Source organism: Phymastichus coffea, unplaced genomic scaffold (genome assembly GCF_024137745.1).
Source record: "Phymastichus coffea isolate CEN01 unplaced genomic scaffold, Cenicafe_Pcof_1.1 PCOF00075, whole genome shotgun sequence".
Taxonomy (NCBI): domain Eukaryota; kingdom Metazoa; phylum Arthropoda; class Insecta; order Hymenoptera; family Eulophidae; genus Phymastichus; species Phymastichus coffea.
In genome coordinates this window covers 1,265,431-1,281,889 of record NW_026706886.1, presented here as the reverse complement: position 1 = coordinate 1,281,889, position 16,459 = coordinate 1,265,431, and the positions used below count along the sequence as shown (strand labels likewise).

Here is a 16,459-nt window from a genome sequence, read left to right as displayed (position 1 = left end):
CTTTTGCGAATGAAAATTATCGATGTTCCTCTGTCTTTTGTTTAAAAGTACTTCAAAAAATGTAATTATTATCTTGTAATAGATTGTAGTTCATTCATTGATTAGAAATATATGCTACAAAAATTCATTTGAGTGACTAATATAAACTATTATAAATTATACATTTATGAACAAACATTAAAATAACTACTATTACAACTAATATGTAGTACAAATAAATAACAGCAAAAAAATGTTCGGGTTCAATGTTAATTTTACATAAAATATATTGTAGCAAAAACGTAATGTTTTATTTTTCCGATGATTATTACGACGTAACTAGATGGACCAAATTTTCGGGAAAAAATAGATAATAAAAAATAGTCTCATATAATATCGTTTTATTTTCATAACGACGCCATAGTTTTTAAAAAAGTTATAATTAAAAAAGGATGGTTTTTTTTACCTTATCTTATATTTTCCATGTATAAGAGACATACTTTGTTCAGACATTAACAATAACATTTCCAAGTTAACAAAAGGCATAAATTTCAAGCTATGTTAAAACCACCTTAATTGTTTATTTTGATTAAAGAAATTTTTTTTCAATAAAATATCTAAAGAGTTTTGTATGAAAAATCTGAACACTTGAATTATTGTCTCCATAGATTTCCTGGTAACTTGAAGCTTTATTTTAAAATGTCCATTCTTTAATTGAAAATAGTGAAAATATCGTAACAAAAAAAACATGACTTAATTAATTTGATAATTTGATCCTTAAAGAAGCGATCTCTTAATGCAGCTGTTAATATATTTATTTTGTTTGATAGCTACTATTTTACTATTTTACTCAAAAAATTATATAATTTGCTCTTTGATGTATTCAATTTTTTTCTCTCTTTCTTTCTACGTAACAACTTTGTATGAGAATTTTTGTCGTCTTTTGATCTGCCAACTCATTTTCATAGCCCCATACGACAGACATTTGAAGCAGCTGCGTTAATTCAACAAAAGCAAGAGAGAGGGAAAGCGGCCATTCCTCTTGGTTCGGAGCAGCTGCTACAAAATACTTAAAAGGGAGCGGCAAGCTAGGTGTCAGCATTCTCTTTTCAACGATCGTTCGTATAGTATATTACGGAGACTTTTCTCATTCAGCATCACCATGCCTCCGAAAGCAAGTGGCAAAGCCGTAAAAAAGTCGGGAAAAGCTCAGAAGAACATCACCAAGGGCGACAAGAAAAAGCGTGGAAAAAAAAGGAAGGAATCCTACGCTATCTACATCTACAAGGTCCTGAAGCAGGTTCACCCCGATACTGGAGTTTCTAGCAAGGCGATGAGCATCATGAACAGCTTCGTCAACGATATCTTCGAGCGCATTGCTGCGGAAGCCTCTCGACTTGCTCATTACAACAAAAGATCCACCATTACCTCTCGGGAAATCCAGACTGCCGTCAGGCTTCTCCTTCCCGGTGAACTGGCCAAGCACGCCGTCTCCGAAGGCACAAAGGCCGTCACCAAATACACCAGCTCCAAGTAAATTCCCTTCTTTTCCCCGCACCAATGTTAAATCGGTCCTTTTCAGGACCACCAATTTCATCAAACGTATATCAAATTTATTCATAAATCATATATTTGTATTATTACTTTTATTAATTAAATATATTATGTTTTTTAAGTCCAAGTAATTTCAGTCGGCGAATAACTTTTATCGTACTATAAGAACTTAACACTAATTTTTCTTATTTCCAAAATGTTCGCCGATAATTTGCAATAAGTAGAAAATCGAATCTCCCCTTCAAAGTCCTAATTTGGAATTTTTAAAAACCATAAGATTACGTATCTAAATGTACAGCTATTTTCAAATTTTCGTATCGAGAAATCAATTTTCTTTCGTATTGGTAAAATATGAGGTAAAGTCGTCCAACGATCAGATGTTACCCAAAAGCCTGAATCTAAAACACAAACAAAAATAGCTCTATTATTACTGCAAAAAATTGCAACGGATTTTAGGAATGCTGAATTTCGAAGATACGATATTAGAAATTAATTTTGTATATAGAAATATCGTTTAAAATAATCTTAAAGTTTAATTAATGCTCATTGTATAAAGCTGATTCCAACAGCAATACAATCACCCATAATGCAGCGTTATTGGCCAGTCAGCTAAACTACCTCGACGAATAAAGTAAAGTATAAAATGATTTAATAAAATGATTATCATAAAGTAAATAAAAACTTGTATAAAATAGGGCTTCACAGGGACGTAAATTTTTTTTTATTTATTTTAAAAAATGACGAGTCGCCGATATCCAGCGTTGTGATTGGCCAGTGCTAGAATAGAGCTCGAAATTCTGTATTTCCATATACTTTAAAATATTTTTATGATATATCTAAGTGAGATTTTTATTTCAATAGTAAATTCAATTTATGAATGATTAACACAAATAATAATCTGCAAGAATGGAAATACGCCGTTAATAAATTTTTTTGAGAACAAGGCGTTTTGTTTCGAAATTATCATTACAATCATTAATTTTATAACCACCTGTGATAATGAAATTAATATTATAGTGTGAAAATTTGATAGGAAGAGAAAAAAATGAATAGAATAAAATAGACGAGAATATATTTTTATCTTTTGTACATAGTAAATTAAGAAGTATATGAGCAATGGAAATTGATGATTAGAATATTAAACTTATTAAATTTGAAGAATATTCACAGGTATTTTCATAGAGGCATGAACGAAAAGTACGTGTTAAACGCATCACTCTTACTCATATAAGATTGAAGTCATAATCACTACTAAGTATGTAAAGTTTAGTAATGTATAATAGTATAGCTTCATCGATCGTAGATTGAATTAATCTTTTGGGTGATTTATCTTGAAACGAGTAAAAGTTCATCAGTTTTTATGAAAAAATGGTAAAAAATTCTATTTTTATTCATCAATAATTATTGATGTATGTAGTCTATCTGAAACAGCATGACTTATTCGTACCTATTAGAATCTCCAAGCAGGCACGAAAGAGGTTCAAAAAATGTAATAACAGAAAAACAAAAAGAGTGCCTGAAGCACACTAAATAACACTAGTAAGTGTATAAAGCATCGACATTCGCTCGTCGGAGACTGTACCTTTCTCTCCTGATCCTAGACGGGCAGCATGGAGTTACTTTAGTTTGGAGGAGCGTTTTTAATGAAAATATTACTGTAGATACTATATTTCACTCTAAATTCAGCTTTTTAGTTGAACAAAAATTTATTGATAAATTATTTGTGGTATAAAGAAATTTTTGCATACAGGACCCATTTCTGTATTTAATCCTAATTAAATAATAACAGGATTTAAGACAAAATATTAAATTAATAAAATTAACAATACTAATGTGATAGAATACGTCTGTGGCATTAATAAGTTTGATATACATTTGATGAAATTGGTGGTCCTGAAAAGGACCGATTTGATGTTGGGTGGGGAAAAAAAGGGAATTTACTTGGAGCTGGTATATTTGGTGACGGCCTTCGTACCTTCGGAGACGGCGTGCTTGGCCAGTTCACCAGGAAGGAGAAGCCTGACGGCAGTCTGGATTTCCCGAGAGGTAATGGTGGATCTTTTGTTGTAATGAGCAAGTCGAGAGGCTTCCGCAGCAATGCGCTCGAAGATGTCGTTGACGAAGCTATTCATGATGCTCATTGCCTTGCTAGAAACTCCAGTATCGGGGTGAACCTGCTTCAGGACCTTGTAGATGTAAATAGCGTAGGATTCCTTCCTTTTTTTTCCACGCTTTTTCTTGTCACCCTTTGTGATGTTTTTCTGAGCTTTACCCGACTTCTTTACGGCTTTGCCACTTGTTTTAGGAGGCATGGTGATGCTGAATAAGTAGTCGTCGTAATATACTATACGAACAACGATTTAAAAGAGAATGTTGGCGACCAGGTGGCCGCTCCCTTTTAAGTAATTTGGAGCAGCTACGGAGCACCAATGAGGAGCGGATTCTCCCACCACGACAGAGAAATGCGCAGCTGTTTGTGCGCTGTTAGTCGGCAGAAGTGTATATAAAGGTAAGACTTGGCTAACTTGACACAGTACTGTTCAGTATATTCTCGTTTACTGTACGAGTATTTATTGTATATCAAAAGAATCAACATGTCTGGAAGAGGCAAAGGTGGTGGTAAAGTCAAGGGAAAGTCAAAGACCCGTTCAACCAGGGCTGGACTTCAATTCCCCGTTGGTCGTATCCACCGTCTCCTTCGTAAAGGCAATTATGCTGAACGTGTGGGAGCAGGTGCTCCAGTATACCTCGCTGCTGTTATGGAATACTTGGCAGCTGAAGTTCTGGAGTTGGCCGGCAATGCCGCTCGTGATAATAAGAAGACCAGAATTATCCCACGGCATCTCCAACTTGCCATCCGCAATGATGAAGAATTAAACAAACTGCTCTCTGGTGTCACCATAGCCCAAGGTGGTGTTTTGCCTAACATCCAAGCAGTTCTCTTACCCAAGAAAACTGAAAAGAGCTCTTCGTAAATTTTTAAACCCTCATTTGAAATAATAATCGGCCCTTTTCAGGGCCATCATATATTTTAAAACGTATGCAAATAATTTGAATATCCGTCTGATGTAATGTAAGAATGTTCACATTCAAAATATCCAATTTAGATATTTTTGTCAAAATTTCTAATTAATGACGTTATTTTATTACAAATCTTTAAAAAAATCACATCGTAATTAAGTACATCAAGATAATATCAATTCTCTAGTTTTGTCGTTAACAAATTGATCGAGAAAACTTTCTAAATGTTACTAAATTTCTAGAATTAAAAATTGTAACATTAAATACATATACTACTAACATAGTAATATAAATAAACTGCCTTACTATATATAGATATGTATGCCACACGCATGTAAAGATGTAAATATATTATACTATTATATAGATACATATACTGCCAACAAGATGAAGTAAATTTTCAATAACTATAACTTTTGTATAATTAAATCCTGCATATTATCTTTCCTCAACTATGTAACATCAAGTAGTTAGATGATTAAGGAGCCATGTTGGATCATTACTGAGGATTCCAATCCAACTAGGACAAAACACCTAATAATTTTAAACTATTTTTGAAATCTCATTTTTTAATCATACAAATCAAACGAATAAGATGAATAATCGTGATTTACACTTTATTTCTGAAATTTTAGGATGAATTTATAATATTCACCATGTTTTAAGATAAATGAGACTTATCGTAAATAGTTTACATGTTATTTGAATGTACAGTGACAGTAGTATTCCAAAAGATTTAAACATACATATAAATAATCTCGTAAATATTGTTAACTATTATAACTTTCTTCGTGTAATGGTTGTTTTGCGACTTAAATGAGAGTATCAGAAAGATTATACAGTAAATAAAATCAAATATATTATATATATGTAATGTCAAAATTGAGAAATTCAGTGGATGTAAAACCTAATGATATTCTATAATGCCCAGTTTGAAAGTATAGCTGCTTATGGTATTATAACCTATATGAAGACGTGCCTCTAGTTAATGTAATGAATAATGTCCAAAGAATACAACATAAACTTATCAAAATTTTGGTCAATAATTGTAACATATCACTCCATCCTTCTATGAAAGAACACTTGGAAGCAGTAAAGGAGAACTAGTAATCGAACCAATAAAAATGAATTCCTAAGTTCAAAACATATTACTAGAAATAAATTGTTATGTTGAATATGTTAACAAAACTCCGAAGTCATTGATACCTTGCTACTAATATATAAATATAGAGAAATGAGGAGTCTCAATATTACAAACAGTAGTAAACTTAAAATGAAAAAAAGGGTTCAAACTAAAACCAAATTACTAATATGGACATGGTAAGCAGAATTGCCTTGACCAGCAGATAACGTAGTACTGCTATCCAAGAAATTAATGTAAGTAGAGTAACTTAGTTGTTTTGTTATTTTTCATATTTTCTTATTTCTATTAGTTATAACTTAAAACTAAGTTTTATGTATTTATGTATGCTAGCTTGTATAGATGTAAGTGGTTTTGTAGGTTGCACAATGGTATGTGAAAAATAAATCTTTATAGACTAAGTATTGTTTTTATTTCAAATGATATGTCAATCATAAACCTATTACGATGTTGCTAATATTTGATTACATAACTAATCGTTGATTTTGAGATTTTTTAAGTTAGACAATCTAGTGTATTCTACGTTAGAAATATATGTTGGCCCTGAAAAGGGCCGATTATTGTCAGGATGGGAAATCAAATTAACCGCCGAAGCCGTAAAGAGTGCGGCCTTGACGCTTGAGAGCGTAGACAACATCCATAGCAGTGACAGTCTTCCTTTTTGCATGCTCGGTATAAGTGACAGCGTCACGGATGACGTTTTCAAGGAACACTTTGAGGACACCACGGGTTTCTTCATAGATTAAACCAGAGATACGTTTAACACCACCACGACGAGCCAGACGGCGAATAGCAGGCTTAGTGATGCCCTGGATGTTATCACGCAAAACCTTGCGATGACGCTTGGCTCCTCCTTTTCCCAAACCTTTACCTCCTTTTCCACGTCCAGTCATCTTGATGCAAAGAAAATTAGTTAACGCTTACGTCGAATGAGCGGAAACTGATGCTACGGAGCTCAAAATGCCGTCTATTTATACCCTCAAAAAACTGGTAGTCCCCACTACAATGTCGCAGCTGCTCCAAAACGAAATCCCGCCATAAAATTTTTTCACCCCTGACGCAAAACAATAGAGCAGCTGTCGCTGTAGTGAATCCCCACCATAGAACTTATGACCAATTGGAGAGAAGCAGTGTAGTAACTACGGGTATAAATAGAGGCGATTGTACCAATGCTGAACATCTGTTTCGTCCAGACGTAACTGTACTACAATGGCACGTACTAAGCAAACCGCTCGCAAGTCAACGGGAGGAAAGGCTCCTCGTAAGCAGTTGGCCACCAAAGCTGCCCGTAAGAGCGCACCAGCAACTGGAGGAGTAAAGAAACCTCATCGTTACAGACCTGGAACTGTTGCTCTTCGTGAAATTCGTCGTTACCAGAAGAGTACTGAGCTTCTCATCCGCAAACTGCCCTTCCAACGCCTTGTACGTGAAATCGCACAAGACTTCAAAACTGATCTCCGATTCCAAAGCTCGGCTGTTATGGCACTCCAGGAAGCCAGCGAGGCCTATCTCGTTGGTCTTTTTGAAGATACTAACCTCTGCGCCATTCATGCCAAGCGTGTCACCATCATGCCAAAAGACATCCAATTAGCCAGACGTATCCGTGGAGAACGTGCCTAAATTAACATCCTTCCTTCCAATAATCGGTCCTTTTAAGGACCACTATATAACTTAAACGTTGGATAAATATTCGTTTTTATTGTATTAAAATTCTATCTCGTCTATTCGCACAATTAAAGACAAATATTTGCCGGAATATTCTGCTGAATTTCATGTTAATATATCGTAGAAATTGTCTATACATATCTTAATATGTTAACTATAAATAAATTTAAAGCAAAAAAAAATCCCTATCCAAAGAAACAAACAATGAAAAATAGAGAATTATATTTTAAAAATCATACGAAAAGTACAAAAAAAGAAAAATAAAATGCGTAAAAAGTTGAGTTCATTTAGTGAACACAGATAAAGTCTGATTTATTAATTAAGGTTCTCCCACTGAACCATTTCAAATGCTTTGAGGAACAAAAAAGGTACAACGCAGTCTGCCTATCTCAGCCCTTTCTCAAATCTACACCTATACGAGAGAAATTGCCAGTCAAGCAATCATAAACCAATGAAGTAACCAAAAACTAGCTAAAAAAATGAGGAAAAGTTAAGAGTAAAACTAAATCTAAACGCCAGCCCGTGGAGGAAATGCAGCTTACATTGTGGTTTTCAACTCCAGAGAACTTTTCGAAGGTGTTTTTCACCCACCATCACCGAGAGATCAAAAAAGTCCAATGCGGCTCAGGTCAGCCTATTCCCGTATCTGTATCCGTCCGGGAGAAATTAGCCAAACAGCAACAAACGAATCAAAAAACCAGTTATTAATCAAGCGAAGCGAGTTAAAATGAAGAGGAAAGGAAAAGAATATTTATTGAACAGCTGAGACATGTTAGCGATCTCGTAACAGCACGCTTAAATTTAAATATAATATATTCCACCGTTAGCAGACATACCAACTCACATAGTCAGTTAAATATTGCCGTTATACTTTTATATTTTATGAGGGATATTCAAAAAATTGAGGAAAATACAGTAATAAACAAACAGATAAGCAGACCATATGAAGTTTTTACGGTTCCATGTGTAGGGTAAGTGAAGTAAATAATGTGTTCAACGTTTGATGATTTTGTGGTCCTGAAAAGGACCGTTTAGATGAAAAAATAAGAGAGAGCGCAGCCCTGAGAAGGGCTAGGTTTTGAAGCATTTATTTTTTAGGAGCAGCTTTGGCCTTTGGAGCGGCTTTCTTAGGCTTTGGGCTCTTGGGTTTTGTAGGCTTAGCAGTCTTAGCCTTGGCTGGTTTTGCCGCTTTGGGCTTTGCTGGACTTTTCTTGGTAGCAGCTGGTTTCTTTTCCACAGGCTTTTTGACAGCGGGTTTCTTTACTGCGCCTTCTTTCGGCTTGACTGCAGCTTTGGGCTTCTTTACTACTGGTTTTTTAGCAGCTGCAGGCTTTTTAACTGCTGCAGGTTTCTTTACCACCTTTTTCTCGCCCTCTCCTTTAACTGGAAGCTTGAAACGACCGGCGGCTCCGGTCCCCTTAGTCTGAACGATGGTCTTCTTAGTAACAGCAGACTTGAGATACTTCTTGATGAAGATAGACTGCTTATCTACGTTGACTTTATAGTTGGAGGCAATATATTTTTTGATAGCCTGCAGCGACGATCCCTTTTTATCTTTCAGGGAAGTGATGGCAGCTTTGACCATCTCTGCAGCTGGTGGATGAGTTGGCTTCGTTGCCGGCTTTTTAACTCCTGATTTTTTTGGAGCCTTTGACTTTTTTGCTGCAGCCTGGGCTGCTGGAGCCTCGGCCGCTGGAGCTGCTGTGGTTTCAGTCATCTTGAATACAGAATACGAATGAGCTACAGCTACAGATGTCGAAAGTGGAAATAACAGCGTATATACGACCGGCGTGCGGACCTCGGAGAGAGTCGGTACTAAAGCAGTACGCTTGTTGCTTTGGATTCATAAAGAAATTGTTATCTACTTTTCATATTCAGATTGGATTTTCTCAGTTGTATTCATACTAATTGGCTTTTTTTTTTAAATATTCGTTAAATAAAAAGTTTAATGTACTATTGCCGCATAATAAATGATTCTTTGAATTAATACATCTGAAACTAGGAACCCCATATGCATTGTGTTCCACTCTATCGTCATGGTTTTTATGACAAAAGTCACTTTTAATAACGATTATGAATATATTTACAATCTGCATTATATTGCAAATTATAACAGAACCTTCAGATTTTCAATTCATTACGTCGGTCATGGTGTAAATATGACCATTCATTTTATTCGAATATATTTCAATAATGGAATGTTTGTTCCGATCAAAGCCTCTATGCTCCTATCTTCATGATTGCTATGGTTATATGGTGTTAATGCTTTTTATTCAATTTATTAAGTTTAGATATGATTTCAATTTTTTCTATACTTTTTTATTCTATATACAACTAGAAAATATTAAGTATTAAAATATGTTTTGTAAAGTATTACGCTCTAACTACTCAAGAGTAGATATACGGAACTGCATGTAAAAAATTAATATTTTTTCATTTAGTTCAACAGTTTGTGTTTTTCTTTCTTTGGTAAATTATAAAGAAATACTCTATTTTTATATTATTAACTATTTATAGAATTAATATTTTTGTAATATAACATTAGATAAAGTATTAAAATTCATTCCCGCCAAAATATCACGCAAATATAGAAGCGCGGCAGATTTCCCGCCAGCAGTATATTTATTTATTCCGACAAACTTAAAATTTTAGTCATGGATTTTATTTGAACTAGTTATCACAATAAAAAGAACATTTATAAAATTAAAAATTGTTGAAGTGAAATATATTTATTATTAAAATTTAAAAGTCTTAACTTATTGAATAATGTTTTTATTATAAGAAAGAAAGATAGCACCATTCTGATCCTAAATTTTTCTCAAACTTGGTAAATGGCTTTCTTTTTTGTAAAAATAATTAGAAAAGTTTCGGAAAACTTGCATCTTTTATTCGGGATTTATTAAGCTCTACGTCTAATGTCCTGGAAAATCAAGTTCGTAATTAAAGTGAAATGTTTCTTTAAATAATAAAACTGTTTAAATTTTATTGTAATCGATATAAATCTGAAATAAAATTCTATTTTTTAAATAACATTTTTAACAACAGACGGACTGCTCAAATATTATGCCACTTTCATATTTGTATATACAACCTTTATTATTTTAATTAAATTATTTTACTAAAAAAATTATTTTCTTATTAATTTTTTTTTAACTGAAGAATTTAATGGCAAGCTTTCTATGGTAAGTCTCTATACACTTCACTATCATATAAGATATTTCAGGTTAGAGACAAACTTGATTTTAATTTTTTAATATACAGATGTCAAGCTCTGTAAAACTCAAAAAGATCTATGGAATATCCTCTAAGCTTTTCCATTTTTTGACAATTTTAAAATAGAGGAGATAAATTACTTTAAATAGATTTTTCAAGTTTTTCCTTGATTCTATGGAACTTTTTTTAACAAAATAAGATTAGAGCGCACTCTATTAAAGAATAGTGAAGGTCCTAAAAATGTTTTATTTTCATTAATTAATTTAATTTAAGAGAAAACATTTAGAAATATCTGCTCAACTGGTAACACTGTACTTTATTAATTTTGTTAGAATTTCAACGAAATTAATAACGACAAGTGATATTTTACTTTCAAGCTAATTGTTCACTTATAATTGCATATTTTACGGTTTATTATATTTGAACACATTTTAATCTTATAATATTTTTTTTGTAATATCAATTTAACTACCAAATAATAACATTTTCATTGCAAATGAAATTACCAAAAATATTGAAAACTGTACTGTCAAAGTTAATAACTGTTAATGTTAATTTAGTTTAAATATCTTATATTTATTATAAGAAATAAAATATAAATGTTTTAAAATTCTTTATAAATTTATTAAATAAAGTAGACGCTTTAAAATTAATTTACATGAACATTACTGGAATTTGAATTTCCCTCGAGATTGACTAAGCCATGTGTCTTTTGGAACGCATGCGCGACTTTATCGGCTGATGGCTGATGTTGTATATCAAAGTATAAAGCTATTTTGACGAGTTAGTGAACACGTGTGACGTAATATCGTCTGATTCTAAGCAGTAGTGCGATTGGTTAATACGTGGTCGGATGATCGCGGCGCGTTTTGTTTTTTGGCTTTTATTGCGTTTGACACATTCTCGACTGATCCTCGTGTGTACCTCCGTATGTTGTAGAATTTGTGAAAATATAAGGGTTTAATGTGACGAATAAAGTGGAGAACAAGCGTCGTATCAAAATGAGCGATGGCGATACTTGGACTCCGGTCCAAGACAATGACTTTTCTAGTTTTTCAGCTAATGACGGTTTCAATTTGAACGACATGACCGGTTTCGATGGTATGTACACGCATGTGTCATATTGTTGCGTTGGTTACTGCTTATTTGAAAAAATCATTCCTACTATTGGCTATCCAACCAATAATATATGGCTCGTTTCTTTTTTCTTTAAGCTAAAAACACTTGAATTATTTATTAGGTGTCATTTGTTATGATGACGCAAACTTGCAAGTACATTCGGAAGCTTTGATGTTCTGGTTTTGCATTCATTTCAATTGTAGTTCAAAAATTAATCATAACATTTTGATGTAATTTAAAAAATATATAATCTCATTTATTTACATTTAACAAATTGTTTGATAGCTTCATACTTTGCAACGTTTTATGTAAATTGAATTTGGAAGACTGCATAATTCTGATAACTTAACTTTATTTATAGATCTGCTGTCTAACTGTGAAAATGAGCTGTTAAGCAATGGAAGCTTATTCAGTGATGAACACTTGCTATCTGAGCTGGATGATTCTTCTTTGCCAATGGAAAGTGGAAATCTCGAATTTAATTTTTTAAACTCCAATTCTGTCGAAAACAAGATAGATCCATTATTTCATGAAGTTCCGAATGTGAAATCGAATGTAACCGTATTACCTGCTCCAGTGCAACAGCCAGTCCTTTGTCAGACACAGATGGATATTGCTCGGCCAATACAGCAAAATCCAGAGAGAATAGTTCCAGCACCTGCTGCTAAGCCACAAACAACTATTTTTGGTCAACACTACACCATTGCTCCAAATGTGAATTTTAATGTTCCATCTCCAATTGTGACCCTTGCACCTGTTACAACACAGCAAAGGCAGTTATTATTACCGGCTAAGTTGATAAAATCAGAACCTATTGTATATTCTGGTAGACAACAAACTATCAATACGACTCCAGTTCAGCATCAAATACATACTTTAGTAAATACTGGCAATGGCACAGTACTCGCAACAGGTACAATCACTAATTGTATTTCAATATCATTCAAAATATTTTTTATGATTTAACAATAGGTATAAGTAATCACTATAACTTAAAAATATATTTTTAATTTATTATTTCAGGAATACCCTTGGTACTTGATACAGAAAAGGTACAAATTAACAGAATAAACACAAGTAGTCATGTTACTGTTCCAAAAGTTAAGGAAGTAAAGCGCAGTGCCCACAATGCAATTGAACGTCGGTATAGAACATCAATTAATGATAAAATCATTGAACTTAAAAATATTGTTGTTGGAGTTGATGCAAAGCTTAACAAATCAGCAATTTTGAGAAAAACAATAGATTACATCAGGTAAGCCAAGATGTATTTTAAAAATTTCTAGTGAAATCGTGTCAAACATGTTTTCCGTAAAATTTATTATTGGTGACATACGATCCATTCGATACAACAAATCCATTAGATTTCTTCAAAACTCGAACGCCAAATTAAAGGCGGAAAACATGTCTCTGAAGATGACTGCGCAAAGACAAAACCTTCGTGAGCTTTTGGTGTGTGGCGAGCTTACTCCGCCTCGTTCGGATACGAGTGAACCATCGTTGTCACCAGCACCAGCACCTATGTCACCACAATCACCTCCACCACCGGTTATCAAGGAAGAACCCGAAGTTATGCAGAATCTACGCAAACCAACGACGACATCACAGGGCAATGGTATGCCGGATCACACTCGTGTTTCTTTGTGCGCATTTTTGTTCATCTTCCTGGCATTCAATCCACTTGGCTTCGTCATGAATAACATGGTGAGATTCAATTATGATTACTCAAGGAAACTCGAGGGAAGAACGATATTGAATTTTCAAGGTAATTAATTTGGAGGCAAATTTTGATCATTTGAATGCAATTGTATGAATAAAAAACTAATTGTTTTTATGACACTTTGCAGATCATGCCGATACTGAAACGAACGTGTGGAGCAATATGATCATTTGGTTTACAAATACTTTGCTCCTGGTTTTCGGTATGTGTCGACTGTTGCTGTACGCAGATCCAGTGCTACCAGCTGATAGTAAAGTGTCTGTTGAACTTCATCGCTGGAGACGTCAAGCAGAGTTTAACATCTCACGGAACGACTACGAACAAGGCCATCGTGACCTAAGCCAATGCCTCCAGTACTTTTCGCGAAGTTTGCCACTTACGCGGATGGACACCTTCTTTGTAACGATTTGGCAACTATTCCGGCAAATATTGCATCGACTTTATATTAGTCGTTTGGTAACGTTCATTGGCAAGAAGTTCTTTGACAAATCTGAAAGATCGTTGGCGGAAATATCTGCTATGGAAATTTCAACGGTTTATCAGCACATGCTATGCCTGAAGTTGTCTCAAGATTCGAAAGACTCAATTATGCACATTGCACTATCGACTCTCAACTACGCCGAAGCTGCTGGTGATACAATGCCTAAGTCAATGTTGGCCGAGATTTATATCAACGTTGCCCTTTGTTTTAAACAATCGCTTTTCCCATTCGTGCATAAGTTCTATCTTAATAAGGCAAGAAGTATTTTGGCTTCATGTATTGTACCGCAAAAGCTCAAATGGATCATGAACGACGATGGTATGAAATTTTTGGTATCACAGAAATGGAGTTACGGACAGAAAGAGGAGAGCGATTTTACTGTCCAGAATAACAAGTCTGATCCACTGTCTTATGCCGCTAGAGCTTACAGAGAGCATTTAATCAATCAAGGTTTGAGACTATTGGCAGGCACTGTTAGCGATACTCATGCTTCTGGACTTTTGGATATTTCTAAGAAGATCATGGTATCAGCTCAAATTGACTTATGCATTTGTAGTGAGGAGAAGATTGGTGTTACAAGTAAGTGTTTTCAATAAAATAATACTTTTATTTTTTTTTCTGTAGGAAAGTAAAAAGTAATTTGTCTATTTTGCAGAAGTGGAAGACGAAGTTGGATTATGGTGGGGCGCTGTAATGTGTGTAGCCGCGAACTTCCGATTAGGTGAGGAAGACTCTAACGCTTGGAACATTGTCGAAGGGAAATTTCCATTCGAGAAAAATTCACAACTAAACAACGGAAATCCTTTGCCACATGCTGTTTTGCTACTTCTTCAATCGGCAAGATGCACGTCCAAGCATACAACGATGCGTCTTGTAGATCAAGCTAGTACATTTCTAGAACATTCGACTGTTTATAACAATTGTAAACAACAATCATCTCAAAACGTTTTGGTAAGTTGCTGAGAATTTCAGAGAACTACTTTTTTTATTTTTTCTTCACTATAGAAGATGAATAAAAGCTGCTCCGATGGTGCATTGTAGTTGCATTGCATTGTTATTCGAATGTGCAGTACTCCTGCAGTGCAACCCTTGTGGCTGGCTATCACAACGAATCAATTTTACAATTATTATTTGTGTTTATGACATTTCACCAATACATGATCGCATGACTTTGTTTTCAATAAATAATTTTAATTTTAGCTTACCGAGCTGTGGGTATGCGATTGGTTGTTGGAGATGAGGACAACGCTTTGGGAGGAGTTGAATGCAGATATCGAAAGACCGACTATCAATTCTGCTCTCGTTGGTTTTCAACGAGATCTCGCGTGTATGCGGCAGTTGTGTCAGCACATACCGGTGAGTATATCAATGAAAATATGCATATCTTATCTAATGTTTGTAAAAGAACGTCGATACTCAATTTAAACAATAAGTCATTACAGTCTGTTCTACCGCGAGTTTTCTTATACGAAGCAACAGCAAGGATTATGGCCGGCGCTACACCGGTCAAAACTCAGATCCTTCTAGATCGAAGTTTGCATCATCGAAACTCCCGCTCCTCGATTATATGTGGAAAGGATCGATCGCACGATCAAGGTAGCGGCGAACGTGAGCATGCTGCAGCTTTGTGTTTAGCTTGTAGACACTTACCTGTTCTGTTATTGGCTTCACCTGGCGAACGTGCTGGTATGCTTGCCGAGGCTGCTAAAACACTAGAACGTCTTGGTGATAAGAAGAGACTACAAGAATGTTATGAACTGATCAAACAACTGACACCAGCTATTTCGAATTAAAAATAATTAATTAATATTAAGATTCTGATAGCCTCACCCTGATATTAAGCAATTTATAAATGTTTGGAAAAAGGAAAAAAAAATTTAAATAAGTGTTTTAATTAGTTATACTGCCTAGCTATAGTATCTTATCTCCTTTGTGCGATGATGTGTAGTGTATAGAGTAAAAATTAATTTTTTTGTCTACGAGATTAATATGAATTTTGTGTTGAGAATGATAATAGTAAGTCTGCACTTTGTCATTCAGCTGATAGTGCTGTACATTTATTGTGAACTTAAGGCGTAGGTCTTATAGTGTATATATAAATGTGTGTTTGTGCGCGCGGGCGTGTGTGTGTGTGTAGAGCGTGAGCATATTTCCAAAGCGTCCGCATTCAATAGAAGTAGGTTCCTCTTACCTGCTATTAGAATTTGTTAACATAAAGACTCTCCCTCTCTTTCTTTCTCTTTCCTATATTATGAAATGAGAACAATTTTAGTAGTGGTACAGACTTATATAGTTCCAACATACATTTGTTTTCTTTTGATATTTTTTGCGTACTATATATTATAGATTGTATTCTGTTCATCTTACTACGTAGATTTAGACTGGTTAGATGTGAGTATTTATTGTTTTCATAGGGTACACTTGGGTGCAATTGTACTAATTGTTACGGTTATTTTTATTTCCAACCGAGAAATTGTCGGGAAAATATGTATAAGAAATGATGAGTCATAAATCAATCGATAAATTCCATAAAAATTATATATTTTTAATCTTCGTCGTTTACTAC

General features: G+C 34.3%; 7 protein-coding genes across 8 annotated transcripts; 4 read left to right on the top strand and 3 right to left on the bottom strand.

Moving 5' to 3' along the window:
• Nucleotides 1-1,141: 1,141 nt before the first annotated feature.
• LOC131668219 (histone H2B.1/H2B.2) lies at nt 1,142-1,516 on the top strand. The gene has a single exon (XM_058942186.1). The coding sequence runs from the start codon at nt 1,142-1,144 to the stop codon at nt 1,514-1,516; it is 375 nt and encodes a 124-aa protein (XP_058798169.1).
• Nucleotides 1,517-3,426: 1,910 nt separating this feature from the next.
• On the bottom strand, nt 3,427-3,985 carry LOC131668189 (histone H2B). Its single transcript, XM_058942131.1, has one exon. The coding sequence runs from the start codon at nt 3,843-3,845 to the stop codon at nt 3,471-3,473; it is 375 nt and encodes a 124-aa protein (XP_058798114.1). The 5' UTR covers nt 3,846-3,985; the 3' UTR covers nt 3,427-3,470.
• Nucleotides 3,986-4,127: 142 nt separating this feature from the next.
• Nucleotides 4,128-4,508, top strand: LOC131668218 (histone H2A-like). The gene has a single exon (XM_058942185.1). It carries the CDS (start codon nt 4,128-4,130, stop codon nt 4,506-4,508), a length of 381 nt encoding a protein of 126 aa, XP_058798168.1.
• Nucleotides 4,505-6,645, bottom strand: LOC131668251 (histone H4). Its single transcript, XM_058942275.1, has one exon. The coding sequence runs from the start codon at nt 6,586-6,588 to the stop codon at nt 6,277-6,279; it is 312 nt and encodes a 103-aa protein (XP_058798258.1). The 5' UTR covers nt 6,589-6,645; the 3' UTR covers nt 4,505-6,276.
• Nucleotides 6,646-6,867: 222 nt separating this feature from the next.
• LOC131668209 (histone H3) lies at nt 6,868-7,354 on the top strand. The gene has a single exon (XM_058942176.1). The coding sequence runs from the start codon at nt 6,905-6,907 to the stop codon at nt 7,313-7,315; it is 411 nt and encodes a 136-aa protein (XP_058798159.1). The 5' UTR covers nt 6,868-6,904; the 3' UTR covers nt 7,316-7,354.
• Nucleotides 7,355-8,293: 939 nt separating this feature from the next.
• On the bottom strand, nt 8,294-9,095 carry LOC131668208 (histone H1-like). Its single transcript, XM_058942175.1, has one exon. It carries the CDS (start codon nt 9,075-9,077, stop codon nt 8,448-8,450), a length of 630 nt encoding a protein of 209 aa, XP_058798158.1. The 5' UTR covers nt 9,078-9,095; the 3' UTR covers nt 8,294-8,447.
• A 2,302-nt stretch (nt 9,096-11,397) lies between these two features.
• On the top strand, nt 11,398-16,424 carry LOC131668205 (sterol regulatory element-binding protein 1). 2 transcript variants are annotated; one of them, XM_058942161.1, is made up of 8 exons: nt 11,398-11,674; nt 12,054-12,605; nt 12,716-12,947; nt 13,057-13,457; nt 13,540-14,472; nt 14,549-14,844; nt 15,094-15,249; nt 15,336-16,424. In XM_058942161.1, the coding sequence occupies exons 1-8, from the start codon at nt 11,575-11,577 to the stop codon at nt 15,684-15,686; spliced, it is 3,021 nt and encodes a 1,006-aa protein (XP_058798144.1). In that variant the 5' UTR covers nt 11,398-11,574; the 3' UTR covers nt 15,687-16,424. The 2 variants fall into 2 exon arrangements, with proteins under 2 accessions (XP_058798144.1, XP_058798143.1); XM_058942160.1 differs by having other exon boundaries at nt 15,327-16,424.
• Nucleotides 16,425-16,459: the final 35 nt, after the last annotated feature.

Excerpts from the sequence above, each read along its gene's own strand:
- LOC131668189 (XM_058942131.1), bottom strand. The coding sequence starts at position 3,845 with ATGCCTCCTAAAACAAGTGGCAAAGCCGTAAAGAAGTCGGGTAAAGCT.
- LOC131668219 (XM_058942186.1), top strand. The coding sequence starts at position 1,142 with ATGCCTCCGAAAGCAAGTGGCAAAGCCGTAAAAAAGTCGGGAAAAGCT.
- LOC131668209 (XM_058942176.1), top strand. The coding sequence starts at position 6,905 with ATGGCACGTACTAAGCAAACCGCTCGCAAGTCAACGGGAGGAAAGGCT.
- LOC131668218 (XM_058942185.1), top strand. The coding sequence starts at position 4,128 with ATGTCTGGAAGAGGCAAAGGTGGTGGTAAAGTCAAGGGAAAGTCAAAG.
- LOC131668205 (XM_058942160.1), top strand. The coding sequence starts at position 11,575 with ATGAGCGATGGCGATACTTGGACTCCGGTCCAAGACAATGACTTTTCT. Across the intron at positions 13,458-13,539 it reads AACGATATTGAATTTTCAAG|ATCATGCCGATACTGAAACG; the intron begins GTAATTAATTTG and ends GACACTTTGCAG. Across the intron at positions 14,845-15,093 it reads AATCATCTCAAAACGTTTTG|CTTACCGAGCTGTGGGTATG; the intron begins GTAAGTTGCTGA and ends TTTTAATTTTAG.
- LOC131668208 (XM_058942175.1), bottom strand. The coding sequence starts at position 9,077 with ATGACTGAAACCACAGCAGCTCCAGCGGCCGAGGCTCCAGCAGCCCAG.
- LOC131668251 (XM_058942275.1), bottom strand. The coding sequence starts at position 6,588 with ATGACTGGACGTGGAAAAGGAGGTAAAGGTTTGGGAAAAGGAGGAGCC.